This window comes from Bombus vancouverensis, chromosome 12, assembly GCF_051014615.1.
Source record: "Bombus vancouverensis nearcticus chromosome 12, iyBomVanc1_principal, whole genome shotgun sequence".
Classification (NCBI taxonomy): domain Eukaryota; kingdom Metazoa; phylum Arthropoda; class Insecta; order Hymenoptera; family Apidae; genus Bombus; species Bombus vancouverensis.
The window spans coordinates 5,823,986-5,851,516 of NC_134922.1; the positions used below are offsets into that span (position 1 = coordinate 5,823,986).

The 27,531-nt window shown below is 38.8% G+C and overlaps 1 protein-coding gene across 3 annotated transcripts in view; it reads right to left on the minus strand.

The window, feature by feature from the left end:
• rho-5 (rhomboid-5) overlaps positions 1–27,531 on the minus strand; it is a 287,901-nt gene that overhangs the window by 147,904 nt on the left and 112,466 nt on the right. For all 3 annotated transcript variants that reach the window (XM_076623090.1, XM_076623089.1, XM_033331676.2), the window contains exon 4: positions 21,789–24,659. In XM_076623090.1, the coding sequence (XP_076479205.1) occupies positions 21,789–24,628 (2,840 nt within the window). In that variant the 5' untranslated portion in view covers positions 24,629–24,659. The remainder of the gene's footprint in view (positions 1–21,788; positions 24,660–27,531) is intronic.

Sequence of the window (27,531 nt, forward strand, 5' to 3'; positions counted from 1 at the left end):
ACGCATCTTAATTAATTATTATGAAAGAAATATTTTGTTACATATTTATTTTCTTTTCAGTATATTCGGTATACGCAATAATTACAGTAGAAGTAAAGAAAAAAGAACTGTATAAGATCACAATGGAGTTACGAAGGTAAATACGTTTTACAATTTTAACTCTTTCAAAGAAGAACATTGTACTGTAACTTTACTATAGTAGTGGCATTGACGGCATAAAAGAATCCAGAAAAAGAAAAGTATCGTGGACAATGACAGCAGCCACGATTGCTGGCGCAACAAGGATACTTCGCATCTAAATTCAACGATCGCAACGAGGAGGAACGTTGGTCAGAAGAAGAGAGGCGAACCTTACGCAATCAATTTCCAGGTGAAAGGTTCCAACGTGTGCATGGGAATTTACTTACAAAGGCTGTCATTTTACTGTAACATTTTCTCAATTTCTTTATTTAAGTTTTGTAAAAGGTGGAAAATGAAAAATTTGCATTTAAAGGAGGTAGAATACTTTCGTCCCTTATATCATATTTATTAATTATAAAAGGAAGAAAATATTGAATATAAATATTAAATAACATAATATTACAAAATTGACATAAAGAGCTGTTAAAACAATGTAAGTAAAAATTAGAAAAAGCGCTTTGGGAATGGGAAATCTGCACTTGTAAATCCACAGCATAATTAGGTGGAGAAGGGAACGCGAAATTGTTAAACGCATTAACGTCGAATTTCAGAGGCGACGCACGCAACCTAATTTAATTGTGCCTAGCTGATCGAAGCTGCGGACAATTAATTAGCGATGTGCCGGACATTTCGCGAGGAAATCCGACAGGTGGACACGACCATCTGCTAAGTTCTGATTACTGATTAGGCCTCCTGAACGCGACAGGTGGTCGAAATTTGTCCTCATTCCCTTATGAAAAAGTCACGAAAATCTATCCACGCTTCCGAATCTGTCGTCATATTGCATTAACTATGAACTATATGCTTTTCCATGGACATGAACTTTTGCGCGAATATAGTACGGAGAAATTTTATATGATGATGTCAGAAATTGAATTACCTGATTAAATTATTTCTTGTAGCGTTCTCTGTCGTAGAAGATGCATTTGTTAAAAATTTTCGAAGAAAGAAGCAACGTGAAAAAGTGATCGTGTCTGGCGCAGTCTCGATGAAAATTTAAATTTTAAAACTGTCTTTAGCTACTCGTAGCTTGAGTATTTCCATTGTGTGCATTCGAAATAGCGCACACTTCGGAAAGAAATTCACACAGCAACTCTCGAAACGTCGTATATGCATAAAACGCAAGGTTTCGGCTTCTTCAAGAATTCCTTCGTATATAGTATGAAATGATACACGCGCATACATCTTGTTACCTGAATTCTCCGTCGAATATCGCTATAAAATCCACAATCTACAAAGGGGATAAGAAATGAAAGCGAATTTCTTGATCTTTGAATCCGATTCTTCAGGAATATTCTACGTGACAAGGCGAATAAATTCTCATAGCGTGGTATTCACGTAACAGAAACGAACGTTAGAATCGTGATAATTGAACGAAGATAGAGTATATCGTTTCCGTATGATAGTGCCATTAACCGAGCATGATAAACGTAAATCATAGGTACAGTTGTTTTGTGGACAATATTATTGTTCAGGTGGAAGCTGCCGCTGTTATCGGACGACTGATTTGTACGTTACGCTGCAATGGTAAATTCGAGCTATCCATATGGGCGCATTTAGGGCAACAACGCCCACACGCACGACTTATTTATACTGAATGCAAATTGATATGTGTACATCGTGCAACGGGGGTATGTACACATGCCTGACGCCGGTGATTGGCGTTCGATGCGTTCTCTTGCGAACGGTCCGGTTTAATCGGCCGTTCAAAATCCTGGACAATTATGAGCGCCGTGCAAATACCTTGACAATCGCGGAATATCGCAAAGTATTGCTCACGATCTAACGATAATCCCAATTAATTCACGATAAACGATAAAAACTGTAAGACTAGAAAGTCCACCAATCTACAAAACAATGTCTTAAAGCCTTTTGTTCCCTTCCCTTTTTCAATTAAAAAATTTATTTCAGAATGTAGAATTTCAGAATTGGAATTTGTAGAATAATTTTAGGATTGGAGAATAATTCTTGACAAGCAATGTGAATTTGAATTTTTTTATCGATTTTGCAGCCGAAAATTCTGAAAAATTCACAGACGTGTACGCCACTGGGTAAAATATACCTGATCTTTTTTCATAAATTTTCATTGAAAAGAACAAACGAAGGACAGTTTGAGTTGTAACTATCCTGATAATAATAGGGCTTAGCGGGTCGATACTCGGCAGAAAGAAGTTTTCTTCGAGAAGATTATCCAATGATATGCAAACCAAATCAATTTGGTTTGAGAGAATTCATAGGAATTCTTTCATATGTCCTAGCATCCAAGTATTTAAACATAAGAAGACCTCAATCGATGCATGGAACCGAACGAAATATGATTTATGTGCAGTTCATCGTGATGGATGGATGGCTTATCAAACTTTATTACCGAATACGTGGAAGCCAACGAGATTACGGGATATCGACATAAATTAGATAGGACGAGTAATTTGTTTCCAGTGTAATCACACGACAATGACCAAACTTTGTAAAATAATTATCTCCACTGGAAACAAATAGTAGAAATTTTGTACTCCATTTTCATTTCAATATATCCAATCTTTATATCTTTTCTGACAATTTCTCGTTAAATTTTCACGATATAAAATATCATAATAATTATATACATATATACACTATTATACATACAGACATCACACTGTATTAAAAAAAAATGTTTTTAACAAATATTTATAATATATCCAGAATTTTTCCGGAACATCGAAAGCAAAATTAAAGCGTTCCTAGATACCTAGATGGTTCGAAATATTGATTCTCCGCTATTTGAATAATCTCCTCAGTCTTTCTTTTTTTTTTTTTGCGTTACATCTGTTCGTTTTACGAGCGGATCGTTTTATACGCAAGGATTTATAGTTTGTGGAAATCCCAAGAGCAAATCCAGCATTCTAGTCTCACAGATAGCGGAGCACGAAATCGAAAAGGAAAATTAATCAGCCTGGGGAAAATAAAGAAATCGGAGGAAAGATAGACCAGCTTCACTTGTGATCGTAAACAAAATTTAAAGAGTAATCACGGAAGTTTTCAGGATCGTTATAACGTGAAATAATAAACGCGAAATGAAGCAGCTTTCAAATCTCACAATTTATACGTTTGTATAAAACGAAATATCTATTTAAATTGCCTTCGATTTAGCACTAAATTTCTATCGATTTTCAATATATATATTTTTAAAAAAATGTTATACGCATTTCATTGAAACGCTTCAAAGATCGAAAGATGCTCTCATAAAATAATTTTCTCTTGACTTCCAATACAGCGTACAGATCTTGTATTCTAATAAACTTCTTATCGAATAACTTTACCTAACAAACTTCTTATCCCTTTTTCAAAAACCGCAATTAAGGAAATTTGAAATTCAGATTTAAGATATAGTGCAAGCTTGAAAATTACAATATTGTTCACAGCAAAATCCTTCGTCGGAATACATTTTCTATCGCCGAATCTTGCAAACTATCCAAACGAGAGATACAAGATCCGATACGCGAAATCACACTCGCTAAGGTAATCGTTTCGAAAATGGTTGCCAAATCAAGAGCTTTATGTCCAGACGATTCGCGAAATAGCAAATCACCCGTTCATGACGCCTATCTGATATGCAGTTACGCGATTACGGGATTCGCAACGATCCTTGAACTGCTGTCTCTATCCTTGCACGTTGAGATGCATGGAGGATAATACAAGGATCACCGCAGCCGGATCCTGCGGGTTTCCTCATAGTTATAACAGAATATTCGCGTTCACCGGGACGCAATCCTATTCCGTGGCATTTCCCCTTGACGATCCTGCCATTATACTGTCCATAAACGTGTCCAGGTCGATCGTTGCGGGTTTAGGATTCACCGAGAAACGGTGATGTAGTTACTTCCGTTCGTAGAAACTCTAATGACCGCGTATCCACGTTGTCACCTAGCTATAATCACTGACGGTTAATAACTTTTCAACAAGATCCCTAACAATCCTCCAACACTTATCTACCTGTCTCTGTATTCCTCTGTATGTGTATAATTTCCTATGGTCTCCAGCACGAAAAGATAATGATGATCCTATAGATTTTATTCTTCTTCTTTTTATTACTGGGACGTCATGGAGCTCTGTCGCTTTCTTCCTTTCCATCAACTTAATTCGTCCGAGTGAAATTTTAATTGATTCCTGATTAAAATAACACGAGGGTTCTCTTGCGCAACTGATATAATATTATTAGTGAATTAAATTATCTGATTATCCTATTCGACAAAAAGTTATGAAACTGTGAAAGAGGAGTTTATAACCTACAACTTGTTACCAATTTACTAGTATTATTTGTTAATAAGATATTAGACAAGACAAGAGAGGAACCTGCTGATTGAATCTACTTGTCTGAACGTGAACTCCTATCGTATAAACGAAAATGAGAAGGATCAGTACATTCCTATTATATAAACTCCAATTATTAAGCTACTTGTCCCCAAACAAGTTCGCATAAACGGAGCTCAACCATATTCTACTTATTCTTAACTCTTTTTCCGAAACTTTTATAGATAATAACTGTCATAACGCAACTTTTCATCTTTTTCATTCCAAATCAATCGACAGAAATATTTGGTAATTTGTATACAGAGTTTCAAGCAATAAACAAATTTTCACGCTCCTCCAGTTCCTAAATAATTATACAGAGAGGAAATTATTAGCCAAATTCTGAGTCAGAATATAAAGCGCAGGAATTTAATTATCTCAAAACCGGAATGATTAAGGTAATGGCTTAAACGGAGTCTCGAAAAGGTACAGATTGAACGTAAAAAGAGGCAGCTAGAAATTTAATAAATTTCATAGGAAGGGGGTATGACACGCTTGGTTTCTTACGAAAAATGTCTCGGCGTTCCTGTGCTCCATGGAGGCTTCTAAACGCATCGCCATCAAAGGATTTGATTCTTCAAGCGGATTAAGTTGAGCGACATTGCATGAATTCCAGGTTCCCGCTTTCTCCTCTCCCGCTCGCCAAAAGACACCATCGAATGCTAAATGCTAAACTATCTCTCGCACACGGAGCCAACGTGGACTCGAACCAATTACAATTACCTTGAAGCTAGAACAATCGTTGTTTTAAGTTTATACAAGTTACGTGAAGAAGACTTGGCATCGTACGATTGGAAACGCAAATGGGAGAGACCATGTTCAAAGACAGACGCGAAACGAGATGATACGAGTTCCTTAATAGAATCTGTCAAATATCATAAAGAACGTTTGTGCAGTTATCTGCGCTACGCAAAAGTCGAGATACCTTCGAGATAAATAATACATATGCAGAAGACCATGAAGAAACGTAGAATATGTGAACAAAGGTATTGTCTTTGAAAAGAATCGTTTCTGATAACCAGCGAATGCTTAAATAAATATTTAACATTCAATGGTTGGTTCGATTTATTCCTCTTTGACTCTATAACTCCATGTGAGTTCAAAATTACATTTATCTGTACTTCTTAATAGTCAAATTGTCTTACTGTCCTGTTATACCATTCCTTTGACATCAAAGAGTTTATTCATAGCAATTAATAGCCCGTAACTCTTAAGTCATAATGAGAAATTATAACAAATTAGAATTCTCTTTCTGAATAGTTTGACTAATTTTGTAAACATAATAATTAATGAAATGAAATCTTGAGTTGGGATTTCTTGTACCTACTAACTATTACTAATTCGCTAAGTATCGCCTTTGAATTTGCCATAAATGGACAAACATTCGAATAAGACTTTATAGAAGATTAAAACAGATTCTATAATTCTCATCTCTACAAGATTATCCTATAGAAGAAGATAAATAAAGCGTCAGCTTGTGTTCATCGATCGCGAGATCGATTTAATTGGGTAATTCATTCAGTAGGACGATTCAGGTGTTCGATTAGGGCGATTTTTCTCAATCGTTAAGCCAAGGAGTTAGCCGAAAGGATGTTAAACCAGCGAGCGGAGCAATTTCAATTTATTCCTGTCATGCTACCGTCCCGCAGGAAGGAATTATATTGTCCGAGGGATCAGTAACTAATTAAAAGTTTCACCTCTTCCGGCATACCCTGCTCAATCAACGACAAACTAACAAGGGATGTCAGTCTCCTTTATCTAGACTTAGCTCGATGCAAGAGACGTATTAGTATTCATTATACGAGCGAATGGTTGACTCTGAACTGTACCAGGACACACGAAATCCCTTGGGAATGCCTTGAATTTCTAAACAATCCTCTCCCGTTGTTATTCAATAAGGGATCATTCCAAGAATATTTAACTCGATCGTTTGCTAATTGAAATTTATGATACAGTTTGTTCGACATAGATCGTTTCCTATACCACGTTTTAATTTCATCGGTATATTTCAATCATTTGACATTTTATATTTTTCTTCTAACACATGAATGTATACGATGAACATAATATACACAAAGCTGAAAAAAACTGCAGGTCAAGCACAATGTTTAAAATGGAAAATTCATATGAAGTTTTTAAGTGCCGGTAGATCTCGATGATACCAGAAAAATTACCGTAAGTCGGTAGTTTTGTGAAAGAATCTGTGAATAAATAATGACAATGAATTAATTCTGAAAATAGGATTGTTCATTGGCATTTAGAAGAAGAGACTAAACGCTTAATTAGTGGAATATTTCACTAAATTAAAATATTCAGAGCCCAGAGGTAGCAAATATTCTCCTCTATATTACTAAGTACATTCAATTATTCTGAATAATATTCGCGTTTCATATATCAATCAAGAACTCCGCGAAGATCATTTAAATCTATAAATATTCAATCTCTCTTCGTCTGTAATATATAAATTACACTGTGTTTCTCCTACCTTGATAAATTTTGCAATTTCCAATTTCCAGAGAGGAAGGAAAATTTCTGTATTTCTATGAACGCAAGGCGCACAACTTGCACCACGTGGATACCACGGGACAAAGAAATCTCCTAATAAGAAATTTACAGAGCACGGCTCATGAATTATTACACATGTAATAAATATCTGGTTGTACACACTGAATTCAGTAATGTCAGGAACACGACCGACCCAATGTCTTGCGATTTATGGAGTAGTAAAGCCACCCCCTGGTCAGAGTTTGTACTCCCAGAAACCACCCGCTTTAGTTTATGTAGTGACTACAGAGAAGCTAACACCGTTGCCATGACAATGGCTTGATGTTGCATGTAATTTCTGACGTTGCATTATGGCAGCCATAATGGCTTCGCTATAAGAATGATTGCATTATTACAAATCCCTTCTATCATTTTAAATAAATTATTGGTTGCCTCGATCTTTGCGTAATTCTTACGCTTCAATCATTATTCCCTTAATATATTAGGTCGTCCGAAAAGTTTCTTTCCTTTTATAAGGAAATAATGGATGCACAACATTTTCCGTTTCATATCATTTCGTCGAATTACGTATGATCCATTTTGTTCTATCAAGATAAAGATTACAACGTTCGACAGATTTGGTTTCATGTTTGTATAAAGATGCATCGTTCCAAAAGACATGTCTGTAAAAGAAAGACACTTTCCGGACAACCTAATACGTGACAACTGAATTAATATTATTCGTTTCTTACGAAACATCGTGGATTTAACTTCATCAATTGTCTCGTATTGAAGTATTTCTCTCTAGACACCAAATGACACAAAGGTCAGAAAATCAAGAAAAAATTGAAGTTATCATATTCTTTCGCGCGATCCTCGTTTAAACTTTTAAATTCTCTAGGAGATAAGAAGATAACTTTCTAATTGCAAATAAGAGAAAATAAAAGTAAAGTTTCTGGAGGTTCAACCACATTGCTTTTTTTATTCAAGAAACAAGGATCGATGGATTCTTTATATTTGGTCCCCAGGTTCTGAAAGTATTGTTGAGTATAACGAAATTTCAAAAGAAAATAACGTCTTGAAAGTTCGAAGATCGTCGATATTTGACAAGAACGTTAAAAATACGTCCGCCTGTTGAAGTTCCAGAGAATTCTAAATAATTCAAGCAATCATGTTCCCGACACTTCAATGGTGAAGTTCTATCTACTCAAACGGGAATCATGGAGCCACCAGGCAATCCCCTTACGTCGAAGGTGTCTCTCATTTATATTCCCTGATTTCCGGCTCGATGTCAGGAATAGCACCTCGAGTCACTGCAATCTGTTCCGTAGGTCCTTTGAGAAGGAGGTTAGGAAGGATCTACTCGATTATCGGGAGTAATTAAACTCACCGCCCGAATTGCTATCCAGAACGCATAATTAGGACCTCGGAATTCGAGTGACGATTAACTCGATTGCTCCTTTCGAACGATGGAATTTCTAGACTTATCCAAGGAATAAAGAAGAAAATGAGAAGCGTAAAACCTGATTCACTCTTTGGCATCAGACCTAGATATCGACTTTTGCTTGCTGACGAGTTTTTAGAATGTCGCTGTTCCGTTTAAAAACGTCTCTCGACCCAGTTCTTGCTCTTTTCGAATCTCTCTGCTCTTCCCGAGTATAATTCCCTTCTCAGCCGATTCGTCAATGTTAATCCTCGCAGATTAGAAAGAATAAACCACGGAACTCAATGATTGTTGCAATGAGGCTGAGAAACTGTTTGAAGATACCGAGTTAAAGGTCCGTATGGTACAAAGGGAAACTGAAGGAGTTTAAAGGGGAAGACGGTATAATTTAGCAAAACAGAATTATATTTGAGTAGAGCAACGAATCTATGAAGCATAGTTGACTATTATTAACGTAGACTGTTATAAAAGTGTCTAATACAATTACAGATTAATACGTATTAATAATGTATAACCATTGTAGTTTGGATCTGTTTCTAAAATATATTTAAAAGACCTTTATTTCCAAAACTATATTTCTGGAATTTCATTTGCTTCATTAATAAACTTGTCAGTGGTATGCAAAGGAGTTTACTAATACTAACAATTTGCATCTTGTGTATTGTAAACGTCCACTAACGATATACCCAAGTTCTATCATGTAAAAAGATTCTTATAATTGCTTGAACTGAAATTGATAGAAGGCAAATCATTTAACAAACCTCTATCGAAAAACAATCTGCACGATCCAAGTAACACTAATTTCTATTTTTCTTCTATTTAGGTAGAAATAGTCTGACGTTGGCAACGTTCTTCGTTGGAACTCGAGCGAAAGTGGCAATATTCTCTACAACCAATTGAAGTAACTCATCATTAACAACACCTGTGGCGTCGTCGTCCAATTTCGTTAATCGAGTTTCGTACCGAGCAGAAAAACTTGCCCCTTCTGGTCGATGGAAAGGGTTGGTTCACGATTTTAATAACGTTCGTGAAGGTGCAGGCGGGTGGAGAAGAGCGAAGGGAGGACGGCCATTTAATAACCATAATCGTCCTGTTTTGAAAACACCGACCATTCGTAGGCGGTTCACGAGCATGCAATTTTAGAGGGTGCAGAATAAAAGGATTAATTGAAAGCAACGAGTATATATTATATATATGGGTTGGTTGGTGCTGTGATTTTCAAGGATGAAGCGAGAGAACGACCGGTGTCAGGTTGCAATTTCGTGTGACGGGGCTGGTTAGAGACGCGGACACGACATAATTACCCAAGTTGCCAACAGCACGTGGAACCTACTTGCCTCCGGAAGACAATGCCAGCCCTTGGTTTCCCTTATGACTTCCGCCTCGTTTCAACCACCAGCTTTCACTCCCTACGCTTAAACTACCCCTCGTATCATAGGACTGTTACAGTCGTCCGGATTAATTTAGAATTTATTTCGAGGGAGGCGCAGTTTCCTGATCTTTTAGAGGCGATAGCGTATTACGGTAAAAGTTAACCTTTACTGAATCTATTACAGAGTTGATAGTAATCGGAAGATTTAGTAAAGTTATCGATTATAAATACAGGAATATTAGTTCTTAATTCGCTATACTGCATGCTTAACAATGGATGTATGCTTCTATTAACTTGATTAAACTCAACTAACTTGATTAAAAATTCAGGTATTTGGAACGTAGACTCTATCTCGTGTTTTCTACAAGTAAAAGTAGCTGAATTTCATATATGAATGACTGTTACGCCGGGCCTCTCTGCCTGGCCCAGGTCACACACCGCGGGCCAGACGGACACCAGATGTCCGCTTTTCCGTACGGCGTACCTTCAATATCCTTAAGCACCCGTCATAAACCCGAGTCACTTGCCTGCTAAGGTCCTTCAAAACAAACAAACATCTGTGTCCGAAGCATTTCTAAAGACTATTGTCTACCACGGCGGGACAAGGGAAAGTTAGTTTTCTCACGTGCGCTGCGACTTTCCTCCCACTAACCACTTTCTGTCGAGGGCAGTTAAGACCCTTCGTTTAACCAATTAAAAACGAAGCCTATTCCCTCACTCTCCTAAATAACATCGGCACCAACAAATCCGATGGTCCCGTGCGCTAGACACACCCATCCTTAGCTTTCCTCGGACACAGCATCGTCACTCAACTTCACTTCTTCTACATCGTTGGAAAAGTCAACTACTAAGTATACGCTAATGCCCAACGGGGCAGTCTAAGCATAACGCGAGAGTCGGTCTCGGTATTGTCGAGCCTACATTTCCTCTCCTAAATCTCATAGTGCTACGTCCACTAATACACTAAATCTAATTATAAGAGCCCTGCTCTAACGCACATATCTATCTTAGCTTCGTGCGACAAGTTGTTAATTACTTATTTCTCTCCGTCAGTGTAATCTAAGTGCTGGAAACATATAATTTATAATTCTGTGAATCACAGGGTTATACAACCTCAATCACCCCTATTATCTCAACGGAAATCAGGGGATCGATCAACTCGTGGTGTCGATTGTTATAATCGTAACGGGGATTTACGACCCCCGTTGACGTCTCTCCTTGCGATTGCGTCTCCCCGCGATTGGTCGAACAAACAATGACTTTACTTGATACGTGTATTCTGCATACATCGACTAGGTTATATATATTAAATACATTTACTGTAATAAAAAATGTATGTACAAAATAATACACGTATGCTTTTACCAAATCATAATTCAAAATTTTAATTCATTTCAGCTTTCCTCTAACAGATTTTATTTTATATATTTCTGAAAGTATTTCACAAACTTCATACAAGTATGAGTATTTTATATATGTATACATTGGGTTATAAATACATACGTACATTGAATTAATACATTTTTATATACGTTGAGTTAATACATATAATTAACGCATTCACTGTGACAATAGAATTCGAATGGAGGAGCAATAACTGAAGACCTAGCGGAACAGATAAAATGTTTATACTATGATATAGCGGTTCTGAGAATGCGTATGGAAATTGAGATGCATGGTGGTCACGTGGAGATTTAGTTGCACGATGGCACGTGCCCAGAATACATAGCATGCATGTGATCGAGAATCATACGAGAGTTCTTGCCGAAGGATCATGAGGGAATTGTAAAAAGAGTAATAAAAATCAAAGCCAACAGGTGTGACTTTTTTTAAGAATACTAATTGATTAATATTATTTCTTATACCCATTGTCATACTAATAACTGTATTGATTACCATTATTCTATTCGTACGTTCGCTAACGAAACCTATTAACCTAGCGATTGAACATTGGTAGAATTTTGTCGAATAATTTGGAAAAAAGAATGTTGCATGTGGTTACCACTAATCGATACGGAAACGTTACGGCTTCACTCTCTCTCTCTCTCTCTCTCTTGCTGTGTGTGTGTTTCGAGAATGTTTGCGCTCGCATGGTTGTGCGGGTGCTTTGAACGTGCGGCAAGGCAACGAGGTGTTTAATTAAACGGAGTTGTGTTTGCCGTGCTCGTTGTATCTTGGACCGATCGATTGGTCTTCTTTCACAGAAGCCTTGTGGAAAATTGATTTGTTAATGAAATGATTTCCACTCGAATATACAAAATGCAACGCATTGTTTAGCGTATTTCATGTAATTCCGATGAAATATGTAGCCTCCGAATTGAACTCTCATTTGGTATTAATTATCAATTAATTGTTTATGGTCGATAATTAAACTAATTGGAACCACGTAAATTAATGATAGTCATAAATAAATGATAGCTTCGAATAAGAATTAAGGTATCATCGAATAGCACCGATATAGAAATGAAACTTTTTACGTAGATACGATCGACGGTTCAATGAACCACTTCTTAAATTCCAACAATAGCGTCGAATAATAAATTCGCAGCTGCATCCTGAGATTACACCGAGCAATTACGCGAGCAGAGATACTAAACTGTGCAGCACTTTAAACGTTGATAAATCATCCACATCTTGTAATATTCAAAGAGTTTCAGACCTCGGCTCCGTAGTCGCGTACGCATGCGTAATTTTCAATTCGCTTGTTCCGTCAAAAGTTTCGTTACGTATGCCAAGTGTTTCATTTTATGCGTGATGCAAATGCAACGAGTTTCGCTACGAAGAATTGACAAGTTATCTCTCCTTGCTATTTCTCTCGCGAACAAACCATCACCGATCGATTTTATTCCAGTGAAAATAAAAGGGAGACGTTTGTAAATGACAAAGGGAATGATTGCTATTGAAATGTTTGACATATTTACAAAATCCCCTCAAGAATACCTGAGAATTTGTAAAACCTGTTTATCGTCGAGCAAAGGATGAAAACATAAACCAACAAAGTTACAAAGCGCGACGAACAATGATGTACGATTAAAATGATGAAATCACGGTTACACGTTGAACAGAGGCGAAAGAAACGTATAAATATTTGATCTGGAATTCCAGCGTTTGAACAACTCAATAATCCTCGAATGAAAAAAGTTCTCGTCGGGATGAAAGTTGCGAAGCAGCTCCCATTGGAAAATTACCCCTTTGGCTTCCTTTTTTCGTGCGAAACACTCTGCGTAAACAATGCTCGCTCTAATTCGCGGATTCTTGATCTACTTTTAATTTCACACGCGCTCGCCCGTTTTATACATTTCCGTCGTTCCAAAAGGAAACTTGTCAGTACACAACGAGCGAGATTATATCATTTAACTTTTCAAAGAGAAAAAGAAAGTCAAACGACACGTGACAGAAAGTTTCGTCTTTCATCTTGTTTTTCATCAACATTCCAATGCACGTTAAAATCCGCAGCTATTATGAACTTGGGTCGACAAAGTATCAAATTAAATAATCTTTAAGCTTTTTTCAGTTATGAAACAAATATAGTAACGGTCCTAACACTTTTAAGTGAAACTACATGTATAAAGAATATAACGATTCGACTCTTCGAATAGAAATGTACGCAACAAGAAATCGTCGTTAAAGATTCGTCTGGAAAGAGGAAAAGATAAGAAAAGTTTGGTGGTAAGCAGCAATTTTCTGAGGCACGCGTCGTTGAACTCGCGATTACGTGGACGTAATCCTAACTCCGCTAATTTCAGAAATACCTGGATCGTTTTAATCGCCTCGTTAATTCCGGTGTATCGCGGCCACGGATCGAACTTTCAACGTGTTAGTCTTTCACGTTGTTAACAGAGAGGGCGGAATTTGCCACGAAACTAGGCTGAAGCGAACGAAAATTCTCATGCATGAAAGATGAAACATAATAATGAAGTCCCTTGGAGTTTGTTCAAGCCTATTGCATAATCGATCGCCCGGTTAAAGCATGCCGGCCTTAACGTCCGTTTTTTTAGACGTCGCTGGGAAAATCCGAGACGTGAAATATGATCCTGAAACTTCGTTTTCTCAGCTTGTTTCTCGTAAGAAATCCTATTTACCGAAACTGTGGTGTGTAAGATGAAATTGTAGAAGCCCGAATCGATTGGTTGATAGTATAGCGCGAAGATTATTCGCTCTTACAGTACTAAATATTTTAGATGCGATTGGTTCTTATAGATCAAATGCAATTTGCTACGACTATCGCTACAATCACAACATCTTCTATACTTCTATTAAAAAATATGCGGAACGTGTTGAATTTTTTTCACCAGATTACTTGAAAGCAAAGTTCAGAGATTTACCAGTGTTTGGTTCAGAGATTAATTGAACGACTGATTTGTAAAATATTCAAGAATGTCAACTTTAAATTGATGTAATACTGACTTCTTAATATTGCTCAGTTAAAATGTTCTATCTAACATTTCGTTTTTATTTTTCAAAATATGTGGGAATATTTGAAACTATCATGTTTTTTATCTTCTAAGTTATATTGTATATGCTGATATTAAATAACGATTTTTACTAAAGAGAATATTAATTAGATGTTAAATGAATACTTACATTGATTTTTTACTAACTTAAAAGGTTAAAACGATACTTGGTAGATATGATAACGTTGGAAACGCGGACGAATTTATTTTATTTCGTATACTCAGAGAGTCGAGGAACCGTAAGATCCAGCGGTTAGTCGAGAATCCACTGTGTGCTGCGGTTATGTTTGAAGGGGGCGGGAATCTGTTCGCGAAATTTACAATTCGCGGAAGCGGAAACTACCGGTAGTAGTGAAGAAATAGCTTTCATTTCGCGAAACACTTCAGCTCAGCGTACAGCGTGGCATGTAGTGGACAAAAATCGAAATAATCGTTGTTCGAGTTTGATCTTATCATTCGATGACATTATCAACCTGTAGATAATATAAATGTAGACAATAGATAGAGGATCTGCAAAAATCGTTTGTACATTGAAATAAAATCACTTGAAAATTAGCTCAGTCATTTATTACACCTTTTTGTTCGTCAATTGTTATTAAATGGCGTTTATTACACTTTAAATATGTAGAATTCGATATGTATAATTTTAATTTCCAATTTAAAAGCTTCTTCGTCTCTATAAAGAGCAGTTCAAATCATCTTCTAATTTTGATTGCTCTATGTCCAGCAAACTGTTGCATCAGACGTTCTTATATTGTAAATTCGACCAATTGCGGGGAGACGTAATCGCGAGGAGAGACGTCAACGGGAGTCGTAAATCCCCGTTACGATTATAACAATCGACACCACGAATTGATCGATCCCCTGATTTCCGTTGAGATGATAGGGGTGATTGAGTTTGTATAACACTGTGATTCACAGAATTATAAATTATATATTTCCAACACTTTGATTACACTGACGTAAAGAAATAAATAGTTAACAACTTGTCGCACGAAGATGCGATAGGTATGTACGCTAGAGCAGGGCTCTTATACTGGAAATTAGTGTATTAATGGACTTAGCACTATGATGTATTTCGGAGAGAAGATGTATGTTCGACCGCACCGAGAACCGACAAAGATTTGCGGGAAGTATGCGACTCTCGCGCTATGTGTAGACTGCCGCATTAGGCGTTAGTTTTTAGACTGACTGTCGCTCTTTTTCTAATACGGAAGAAAAGTTCGGTGTGGGTGTGCCCCTGTGCCTAAAGAACGCGGATTCGTTGTTCCTACTTTCGTTAGGAAAAGTGAGGGTAACGAACCGCGGTGTCGATTGGTCATGACCTGCACTACTGCTCGAAGGGATGAGTAGGAAGTCTCCTACCATCGTGGTGGATAGATGACTGTGTGCGTGAGGAAAACCTAGCTTGTTTTATTAGAGGGCTATTCGGATTTTCCTAATGGGTGCATACCCGCTTTCTCCGTGTTTTAAGTGCGCCTAATAAACCCAAGGACCTCTCTAAAAACCGATTGTGTTTCGAGAATATTTTTAAGCTTTAGAAATTCTTCAAGACAAACGGATTGAAGACACATGGCGAAACAATACAGGGAAGTGAAAGTTATGGTGGGTCCTTAGGTTTATTGAGGGTCGAAGTGACGTTACGCAGGCCGGTTGTTGTCCGGTCGCGCGGGCTGGCGTGCAGATGTTTTAGGCGGCGTAACATATATTTTTTAGTCAAATCCATACGTAATCGCGACTTGGTTGAAGAATGGATTTCTGACCACATTCGTTCCGAGAAAATTTTTAAAGTTACACGAAAACTCTGTTTTTTACTAAACGTCACAATATCTGACGAAATGGAAGGATAAATGATCTCTGTACGGCACTCACGAAAAAATGGAAAGATTATTTTCGGCATCTGCACTGTACACTGTACACTTGTCATGTCACGGACTGTGGTCGGGCAAAAAATGAATATTCAAGATATTTCAACCGAGTTAGGGAGTAAGGAAAATACTAACAAATATTTGGCAAACAAACGTTTACGCACGTCGGCATCACCTATATCGAGTTTCAGGAAAATGTACACATTACATGCATTTTTTGATCTTCGCCCCAAATCCTAATTCAAATGCCGCACTGTGAAACGTGCGAGCCTGGCCTGCGAACGCACGCACATCGCCTGCGAATTTTGGTTTTTGTCCCAAATTCTCGTTCAGATGCCGCACTGTGTAGCGCCAAGGAAACGCGACCAGATGTCGAAGTAAACAAGAAATAATTCACGAAAACGTCGCCGCGCATAAGCTGACATGTTTCTCGTGGAAGCAGCATACTAAACAGTGCGCACAAGCCGCGAATACCTTTCTTTAAAACAAAGTTTATGATACAACGAAACTCGAAATCTCGAGGTATCGAAATCGAGAATTCTTTAAGAAAGTTTGAAATACAAATTCTTCCACTGCTTTGGTATTTTAAAGTAGAATATTTTTCAGAATATTTGTTAGAATCATAGCACTAGATCAAATTACTAAATATCATGACTGTCCTGGATAAAAGTTACTATATTATATTTCTGAAACTCCTCTGTACTTTCAATCCCTCTAATATAGCTATTATAATAAGTATACTTTTTAGTTTGTCATATAAATGGATCCTCGAAAATTTTCGATTTGGTATATATATATACGATTAAACAGTCAGTGGAAATGAGAAAAAATTCCGTGAAATAATCTGAAGAATAATTTAACAATAATTAACCGATTGGCTTTTCTGTTGTTAATCATTTTCTTCGTTAATATTTTAACGATTTTGATAGTCCTGCTGCTAGGGCTATTGTAATAGGGCAATTAATCATTCCTAAAAATTTCCCGGCGAAGAAATGGATATACACGTAATACTTTTAAAACTACTTCCACTACTATTCACATAAATATATAAATCATAAGATGAATGGTTATCAAAGGAATTCGCCGACAGAATACTTTCTTGCAACTTCTATGATCGTCGAAACTTCCTTGAAAGCATTGAAATCGCATAGATCCAACACCTACCGCAGTCAATACAATTTGCTCGAAGGAAAGTGAAAGAAAAACAGGAAGAAAGATTCCAAGTCCCCGAAGCGGCTGTATAACTGGATGTCTCTTTAAGTACACATGTAGGACGATACCGTAAGCGTCAGGGAAAAGGGTGAACGCGAATTCTTTCACGGATAGAGGCAGTCGCCAGACTTCTCTCTACTTCCATTCGAACTGACGAGCTCTCCCCTTTCGGGGGTTTGGGTGATGCGATGGGCGGAGGCACGTCACAATCGGCTTGACCAGCACAAAGCTTTCGGCAAACTCGCGCAGAGAATCCGCGAGGGTAAAGCCGATATCCCAAAGCAAACTGAACACTCAGCGGAACGAGCCTGCCGACGTAATCTCTTCCTACCCTTTCAGACCGAAAGGAATCGCCCTCCTCTGGCTCAGTTTTCAGGAAACTGCCTGTTCGACCATTGTACCCTCTCGACTTTCGGTATACTGCCAGAGGCCACCCCTGGCATCCTGTGTTTCCCGACACGAGAATTCGCTGACGTCTCACCAAGTCTAATTAAACACCACCGACTTAATAGGAAATTGTCGTTAACGAGCCGCCATTCTAATTGTATCTCGTTCAAGTGTCTTGGTCGTTGACAAAGCAGAATTACTCTGTCGTCTCCTCGAGGACAAGATACGCTATCGTTTAAGTAATTCGGTCATTGATAACTAGATTGTGAATATTTATGTAAATTCGTGCTTCTATGAATGCAATTTAAAAACGAAAATTGAACTTGGATAGCAACTTATTTTAGCCGTTATATGTTTTAAAGAGTACTATTTGTTGCGGCACAAGGCGAAATTTTTTTAAAATTAGCATATCCCTTTTCCTTTTCTTAAACTCAGCACACTTTGTTATTTTATTGCCTGCGGACCACTAGTCGGATGCTCGAACGTCGCTACGTTACGTGACCGGTATGTAAGGGTTGGAGTTTCTCCTTCTTCAAAACACGCATTCAACAAAAATGCTGAGTCAGGAAATTCGAGTATCCGTCCTCACAACTTGCCTAGCTTCATGCATTTTTTCTACCGTCATATCGAACCTTTCTTACGCTTCAAAGAAACTCGATTGCATTGAGTTGTACTTTGAGATAGTCCGACGGTGATAATCTTTTTTACTGCAACATTACTCTTTGAATGTTTTATATATCTTCGCGTATTATATGCATTCTGTGCATTTTTGTATCCCCAAGTTTTCTATAAACGCATAAAAATCCGCAGTCAATTGATAACGCAGTATTATTCTACGTTTGTTTGAGGATAAAATACGTATAGTGTTTTCTATGTATTTTTGCATTTTTGCCTATAAATGCATAAAAATCCGCCATCTACTAGCTGCTTCTATCACAAGTATAACCGTTCGCAAATTTTTTACATTGCAACGAAGACAAGTGTTTTCCTGTACTTTATTTATAAAATAACTATATAATTCTCCAATGATCATAGGAATATCAGAAAGTTCAGGAAACACACAAAATTTCGGTACATCCACTGTTAAATCCTACCGTGTCCTCCTAGCTGTGAAAGTAGCCTGGTTCAGAATACGCTTACACGTGAAATCCTCTGTTCCTTTTTTAGGTTGAATATATTTCTTTGTTAAAACGCGGGCGTGCATGGTAGGAGACAATATGTGCTCCTAAAAAAAGGGATAAAAAAAGGTGGAGAGAAAAAAGAGAAGCAAAAAATCTCCAAGATTCCGGGGGTTGGCGGAGACGGGACGAAATCTTCGGATGGTAATGCATCATTGACTTTGAAACGCGGAAAAAAGGGAAGCAGGGAAGTTAGAGAGACGCGCGGAGCCGATGAAGATGAAAAAATAAAGTGGGCCACGATACTCCATTAACCTGATTACTGCCACGAAAGTAACGACCCTTTCTGTGCTCGCGGCTTCCGCGCGACTGCTAAACGTGGACACGGCCTACATTTCAGTTCATTTTTAGATAACGTTTTAAACAGGGATTATCAACCGTGAAACAAAGTCTCATCAGACGCCTCGCGAATTTCTCTGCTCTGTTGCTAAGCGCCTGATCTGATCTACATATACGATCCTTGACTCTGCTAACGATATCGATCGTTATCTATTTCTACGATATTAACTACTTCTTGCCCTGTAATAACTAATTACGCTCGTCGTTTGCAACTATGGTCTCGGTTTAATAAAGACAGGTTCTGTTTCTAACCGAGTTGAATTTCAAACTTGGTTTCGAGTCTTTAGATCGAAGACCGATAACGACGAATTATATATCATTTTCTGATATTCCAATAGTTTCCAAGATTAACTAGCTGAATATTCGTTCACTCTTGAAAAAAGAAACACGCTATCTACCAAAAATTGCATATCAAACTCTTCCCATCCATAAAGTTCAATATCTATCGTAGTACAACAAGCAATTGATGAGAAACTGCCATTCAAAAATGAAACTACCGCCCAAAGCTACCAAATGAAAACCAAAATAAGTCGGATATTCTCTTATTCTTAAAAAAAAAAACACGTTCTACATCAAAAATAATAAATTCTTTTCTGCCTAAAAATTCGATATCGCACTAAAATGGGCAATTGATGAAAAAATATTGCCTCAAAAGCTGCGCTCCTTTCCAGAGGCTAATATGTTTCAATTTAGAGTCCCGCTGCGAATTTAATCAATTCTATCTGGGCTCCAATACGGCGCAAACTTCCACTCTAACGATCAAACATTTAGCACGTGGTCAGTATCGAAATATTAGGTGCACTATAAATTCACGCACAACATACTTGGCCATTCTAACCGAAAGTTAAACCACGTGTTACCGAACGCAATCTCGCCAAAAGATTTAATATCGAAGGGAACTAGAAATTGAGTCAGACTACACGAGCTTGCACCACAGTTGACTCGAAATATAGTTTCCTACGTGTTTATTATTAACAAGACGCACTGAAACTGTAAAACGACAGGAAAACCGCAGTAATTTTATCCTTTATAATCGTCATAACTACGTATAACAGTATGTTATGACCCGATCAAATTGACTTTTGAAAACCAATATGTAACAGCGAAATTGGCGGTTGCAATGTTCGAAACTTATAGAAATATTCTGTTACTCGACAAACTCTTCAAATTTTTTCATTTTATAATGAAACATTAGATTCAACTAGAATCAAACAAACGATAAACACTTATTAAACACAACATAGAACCACGCCAGAATAATTTACTTATAATTCTCAATGAGAATTGATTATAAAATTCTTACAAATAAAAAAAAAATTTTAGAATTAAAAATTAAATCTTTAAATTCTACTTTGTACTGTACTAATAAGAGAGACTTTCAAAATTGATATAACCAGTTATAAATAATAGTAAATGTATGTAGTACAATACATGATAAACATTAAACTACAATATTATTAACACCAGAGTTTGATGATTCCATAAAAATTCCATAATAAGTTTTTCTTCCAATCAGTAGTTCAAAATTAGAAAATTAATAAAAATTATTCATTAATTCTACAAGATTTGTTACTTTGGTAGAATTCATATACTGCCACTACAAATCGACCAGTTTTCACATAAATATAAATATGTAAGTATATGGCGTACAACAATGTACACTCGTGGAAACGTTACACATCGCGTAAAAGGGTTTCTACTTTCCCTTCGCTATAAATAACATTCATCTCGCAATTAAAGTTTTCCTATTCTAATTCGTGAGCTTTATTATAAAGGTGTATGATTACGAAGGGGACACCTATATTATCCGGATCCCCGTATTCCTTAATCCCCTGGCTACACAGCTCGACCTCCACGCCGCATGCAATTCCTTTTATCCGCACGCTGACTTCCATTTGTGCGGCAATTAATTTTTTCCACCGGTAAACTTCGCCCACGAGAATTAAACGTGAATCTCTTCGTAACTCTGACTTCGTTGGAAAAATCTATTCAAATTTAATACAAAAACTTCCGTCGTTAACGAAGATCTATCTCTTTCACGGTCTCTCGTTCTCTCTCCTCTTCTTTTTCTCAATGTTTCAATGTGAACCGTGGCAATGGAAATTTGGTAAAAACGCTTGAGAAAGAATTGAACGCCCTCAGGACATTCACCTTATTAGCTTTTAATATCCTTCTCGCAAACGATAAATTTTGGGTATATTCGCAGGTATATTACACAGCAAACTAATATTCAACATCAGTGAAATATAAAAACGAAGGAATTTATCAAAAACTTTCTACACGAGAGAACAAAAATTTCACGGCATGCACTTCTTCTATTAAATTACTTTGTATTGGCCTGTATTGTCTCTTTTGTAAAGCTTCAGCATCATATTGGACCCTGCAGTCCAATGATTTTTTTCTACCACGCTCATCCATATTTCTCTTCGCGGAGTGATATCTTTGCGTTAAAAATAAAAATTTATTACAAAATTCCTACAGCTGCGGATAAATGCCTAGTGGCCAAATGTAAATTCCAAAAATGTTGAAATAACTCACCAGGAAGATTGCGTGGGTATCGACGGCAACGCCCCCGGCGGCAGAGACCTTCTAATCGCCTGACAACAGGCTCTTCCATTTGCAGATACTTCGTTGCAACAAGATGGTGGGTTAGTACACACGTGACGACCAACAACTCCAGTAGACGATGTCGGGAACTCGACCGCAGAGGCACGGACCTTGGGTCTGAGCAGCGGGGACATTGAGAAGCCATCTCTCTGATTAGATGCCGAGCTACTCGAACTACTGGAACCCGGGCTACCACCGAGGCGACCTGGTGATGCGTACGCGAAACCGCGAAGTCGGAAATGAGACTGATGGTATGGGTAGCCGGCAGGCGGTGGTAGCCGATAATGATGATGGAATCCAAGATCTCGTCTCATGTATGGATCACCTGGATCGTTGGTGGGCACATAACGATCGGTAGGCGTGTGTGCAGAAGGTGGTACGTATCTGTCGACATATCTGTCCGGGTAGAGAACCTCCGGAGGTGGTTGAGGCACGTATCGTTCGACAGGCGTGTGCGCGGTTGGCGGAACGTAGCTTCCCGTTGCGCTAGTCGAGCCATAAGTTCGATCGGTCGACGTGGCAACCACCGAAGTACCACAAGACGAGATCGGTGTTATGCGACCGGTGTATCGATCCTTGGGTTTCGGCAAGGATAGATACTTGTCCGCGGCGCGTACAGGAGAGTATCGATCAGTGGCAGAATGAAAGCGATCAGGAGTACCGGACGAAGGTGTGAAGCGATCCGTGGTGCTGACAGGATTGGCGAATCTGTCGTAACGATCCTGGCTGAGCCTGTCGAACTGATCGCCTGGATTGGTATAGCGATCGTTCCCGTAGCTCTGCACAGACTTTGACACCTGAAGATATTTGTCGACGCCGCTTTTTGTCGTACCCTGATATCCGGAACTCCCTGCGCCACCGGTTGTTCCAGTTCCTGTTGCTGACCGCAGATTGGTATTGGCTGTTTCAGGAGTGGGAGATACGGAGGTGAAACGATCATTGGAAGTGGTGGACTGGGTGGCTGCCGTGTTCGTGTAGGAGGAGTGATACCGGGCGACCGTGTCGGTCGAAGAAGAGGACGAAGAGGATGTCCCAGAGAGCAGACGTTCCGTCGATGATCCCGAGACGACGTACCTGCTCGCATCGCTGTTAGCCAGTCTTCCATCGTGTCCTGGTGACGAACTGGCGAGATAACGATCGTTTGATACACAGAATCGATCGTTTGCTCGCGACTGACCGCAGCGCTGTATCGCGAGATCGTTGAAACGATCGTTGGTGCTGACATATCTGGACTGGGTGTTTCCAACCTCCTGGAATGTGGAGTATCTGTTGAAGTCGGTGGGCGCGGGGGATCCGCTGGACCTGTCTGTATACTTCTGACAGACCGTTTCGACGCCTCGATCGGTATACAGACGTCTCTGTTCGTTGCTGCTAGACGACACCTGCAGTGACCTCTCCGTCGACGTGTAACGCTGATGAGAGGCCTCGGGATTAGGTGAATTGGAGAGGAATCTTTCGGCGCTGGACGATATCGTCGAGTAACGATCGTGGTGAATGGCTGATGTCGCTTCCTGTCGATGGTATCGTTCGTGTACAGGCGACTCGCCGAGATACCGATCGGTCGACTTGCTGGCGAACCTCTCTGGCACTGGGGCATGTATAGGTGACGATGAAAGTAATCGGTCCGTCGAAATGGCGCCGTATCTCGATCCGGTCGAATCCTTGCTCGTGGTATATATACCAACCCTGTCCCCTTGTAGACTGGCTTGTAGACTTCCAAGCACCGGCGACGATCCGGACAGCAGGCGATCACTGGTTCCAGCGTATCGTTGCTGATCCTTGGGCTCGTGCATGGAACTCGACGACTGTTGATTGGCCAGTAGTCGTTCCGCCGAAGAGAATCGTTCTTTAGTTGGCATCGGTGAAGCTGGTGCCGTGCCGCTGCCATATCTGGTGCTTGGAGAACCTGGGGGCAGAATCCTATCAGCAGCAGGATAACCAGCCAGACTCTGGGTCGAGGCATATTTCTCGCTTGGGCTGGGTGACAGAGGCGGCGGTGGAACGAAACGGTCGTTCGCTGGTGCCGGTGATGGCGGTGAGGGGAACGTCTCTGATGAAAATGGACTGGTCGCGCAGCCCGATACCAAGATATTGGTATTCGCGTATTCGTTTCCGGTTGACACCAGCTCGTTAGGGGGATGATGGAATCGAAGCTCGGTGCTGGTGGCCGGTTGAAAGCGTTCGCTCGGGGCCAAGGACAATCTCTGCTCACCGTGTAGACCGGTGAGTTCGTTGAATCGTGGAAAACGGTCGGCCAGAACCACGTTTCCGGACAATGATTGTCCAGACGCAGTCGATCTCCCTGGGGTAAACTGGTGGTGGACTTGCAAAGAGGGCTGACCGAATCTCTCTTGATTCTGATAATGGCTGAATCGCTCGCAACTTGACTGTATCGAACGCGTTTCCGCGCAGGACTTTGGGAAATCGTCGATCGTTGGCTTGTCCGTTGATTTGTCATGCCTCTCGATGCCTGACATTCGTTCACGGCCTCCATAATCGACGTGCTCGTTCCCTTGAGAGGACTGATCGGACTGGTAACGATCTTGGCCAACGGTGACATTCGATCCATTCGTTCGCAGATCAGTTTGCTGTTGTTGCGCCGTTGGCTTATAACAATCCGAGGAGCTGGTGGAACCGATCTGGGAACCGACACTTCCGGACGTTCCGGCGTTCGATCCTGGAACCGGAGATGACGAGGACCCGTATTGAGGGATCGGATGTTGGTGCAGTAGGAGACGTTCTCTTCGGCCATAGTCGTCGTCTGTCGGCATCCTGGTGGCCCGGGGCCCGCTGTCAGGACATCTGAAATCATTATAGTTCGTTGTTAGTAAAGGTGGTTGTTTCGAAAAATTTTAATGTAGGCAAACAGAATCTTCGATATAACATATAATGTAGATGAATGGATCAAAATAATGGATTCGTAGAATTAAAAAAATTCTTTTTTAATAGAAATTTTTCTGTCTATATAATACGTGTAGTGGACTTCTAAAGTATCTATTATTCTAATGCATTCTTTATACTTTGATCGTTTCATTTCACCATTCGTCCCTTAACAGATCCTTATTAATTTCGCTTTTTCATATGATTTTGATCGTACGCTAATTTTATACATTAATTTTAGCGACATTTCAAAACGACTTCTGCAGTCCATACCATTTAATTTCATTGTCGATTCAAAAAAAGTAATTGTTTAATAAGCTTCATGAAATACATCATTTTTCCGACTCGTGCTCTGATTATTAAACTCAACTTTCTTTGTGTTCAGCATTTTAAATATCCATATCCTTCTTTAATATTTCGACAGTGAAATATAATGCACAAATACAGCTGGGAGGCACGTACGAATTGCTTGCTACGTGACGTTAAAACGCTAGTCATATAATCGATTGCAAATTAATTGGGGCCACGCTCGCTCGCGCTTCGCCCTGGTCTACGCGTGTTCGAACGAGTGACGCGTGCGGTCGTTCGTAACCACTGGCAAGCCTGCAGCGTATCGCTGCGAAATACAACGATTTCATCGATCATTGCTTAAATCCCCCAAAGAGTATTGAATACTATTCCGTGTCTGGCCCATCAAATTTTTACTACGCGTTGTGTGAACGTGAATGACACCTGAATTCACGACTGTGCTTCTCCATTTTACTAGCTTGGACCGTACAATGCTCGTTTATAGTAATTTAACAGGATAGCCCAAGATTTAGATGATACCGAGTCGTTTAAAATTTGAAAAATTTAGGGGCCAGGTATTCTTACAGTATAAGATTGGCATTCTAGAGATTTGAAAATGTTTGAAAATAAAATGAAGCAAAATAAGTCGTTTTAGATAGATTGCAAAATAGTACTTTAAGAAATAAGTAACTCCAAAATCATCTATTTACCACGTATTGAATTATTTCGAATTTTCGAGGTAAATAAATAAGGAAGTTAGACTTTTCCTTGATATTACATTAAACATCTCCAATAGGAAAGTATCGAAATACCAAGTACGGAAGAAATAACAAAAAAAAAGATTATGAGCGCGATCGCTAGTTTCACTGTAAGTAGAAAATACCAGTGTCTAGACAGACACCCGGTGCTCGAATTCTTGGAGCGCGTGCTTGGCCCAATAGCTTATTTGCGCGTAAAGTGACAATTCCAACACTAAACCGGAACGTTTCTACCGATCTAATGAGAGCATCCTTACGCGTGAAGCACATACTATAATGTATTACATAACGAAATTTATGTAATACAGCTTCTGTAGCAGCGCGCCTTCCATTGAATAAATTAGAAGCGAACAGATCGGTTGAACGATGTTCAAACTTCCCGGTGTCATAATTATTCGAAGCTGTCTCCTTTGTAACGGACTATTTAAGCCACTTAATTACTCTTCCATTTAGCTAAGCACTCTTTCGAAACGAGGCTTAATTAAAAGATGATTACACAACTTGGTAATTACGAATTTATCGACGTTTTCCTTCTTTGCATACTGGTCGAACAGCAATTTTCTTTTAGACTATACAGAATTGTAACTGTCATGTTGGAAATGTCATATTACGCGATCATTACTTCGATCATGTTTCAGTTCATAGGAGGTTGTAAGAAAAGAGAAAGCGTAATTGGCCGTATATTAAAGGAGAAGGTAGAACCTACAATCACTCGCGAGTAGAATGAACCTTGTAATTGATCGGACGTTTCTATGGAAGAAGATGATGGCTTGCCTGAATTATCGACCACCTCGTCCTGTTATTTGCAAACGTGTCGTTTAATCGCGAAACAGATCTCGCGTTTACACGTATCTCTTATGTATCGTCCCTATCTAATCGTTCCTTTGCTTTACATACAATGCTGCCTTTTCCCTAGCAATCTGTAAATTTTCTACTTACGTGTTTGCTGTCGTTGTTTATTCCGGTATTAAGATGAAAGATAGTAATAGAAAATATTTAACGTTGAAATCTCGAATAATATTTTAAAGAATATAAAAATTGTTGAAAGAATGTAAAAGTACACACAATTTTTTTTTTATGAAAGTCGTATATTTATAGAGAAATAGGATAAAATGCCGTAATATAAAAATACTACATTATTTATAGTTTCACTTCCTTATCTGGGAATCATAGGGAATCATTGCAAGATCTCTTTCCTTCCTTTATCCTTCCTTCATCCTCTCATTGAATAAAATCTTAACTGTATTCTGTATATTTCTACTTTTATTAGATATATAATATACAGGGTGGTTGGTAACTGGTGGTACAAGCGGAAAGGGGGTGATTCTACGCGAAAAAAGAAGTCGAAAATATAGAATAAAAATTTTTCGTTTGAGGCTTTGTTTTCGAAAAAATCGACTTTGAATTTTCGCTCGGTACGCGTGCACTGTATCACGTCTCGTTATAACGGATCTCGCTGTAGATCGTTGTCTCGATGGAAAAATTAAATAAAAGAAAAATAAAAAAAAATTTTTTTACTCTATATTTTCGACTTCTTTTTTCGCGTAGAATCACCCCCTTTTTGCTTGTGCCACCAGTTACCAACCACCCTGTATAACATATAAAAATCTAAGTTTCGTTTTCATTGAGCAACTTTCAAACTACATTACTTTTCCCAATGATACGCTAAAGTTACCGAAAACTCAACGATGATAGACTTATCGCATCTCTCCATCTAATCTTCATTTATAACGAGCGAAACAATAAAT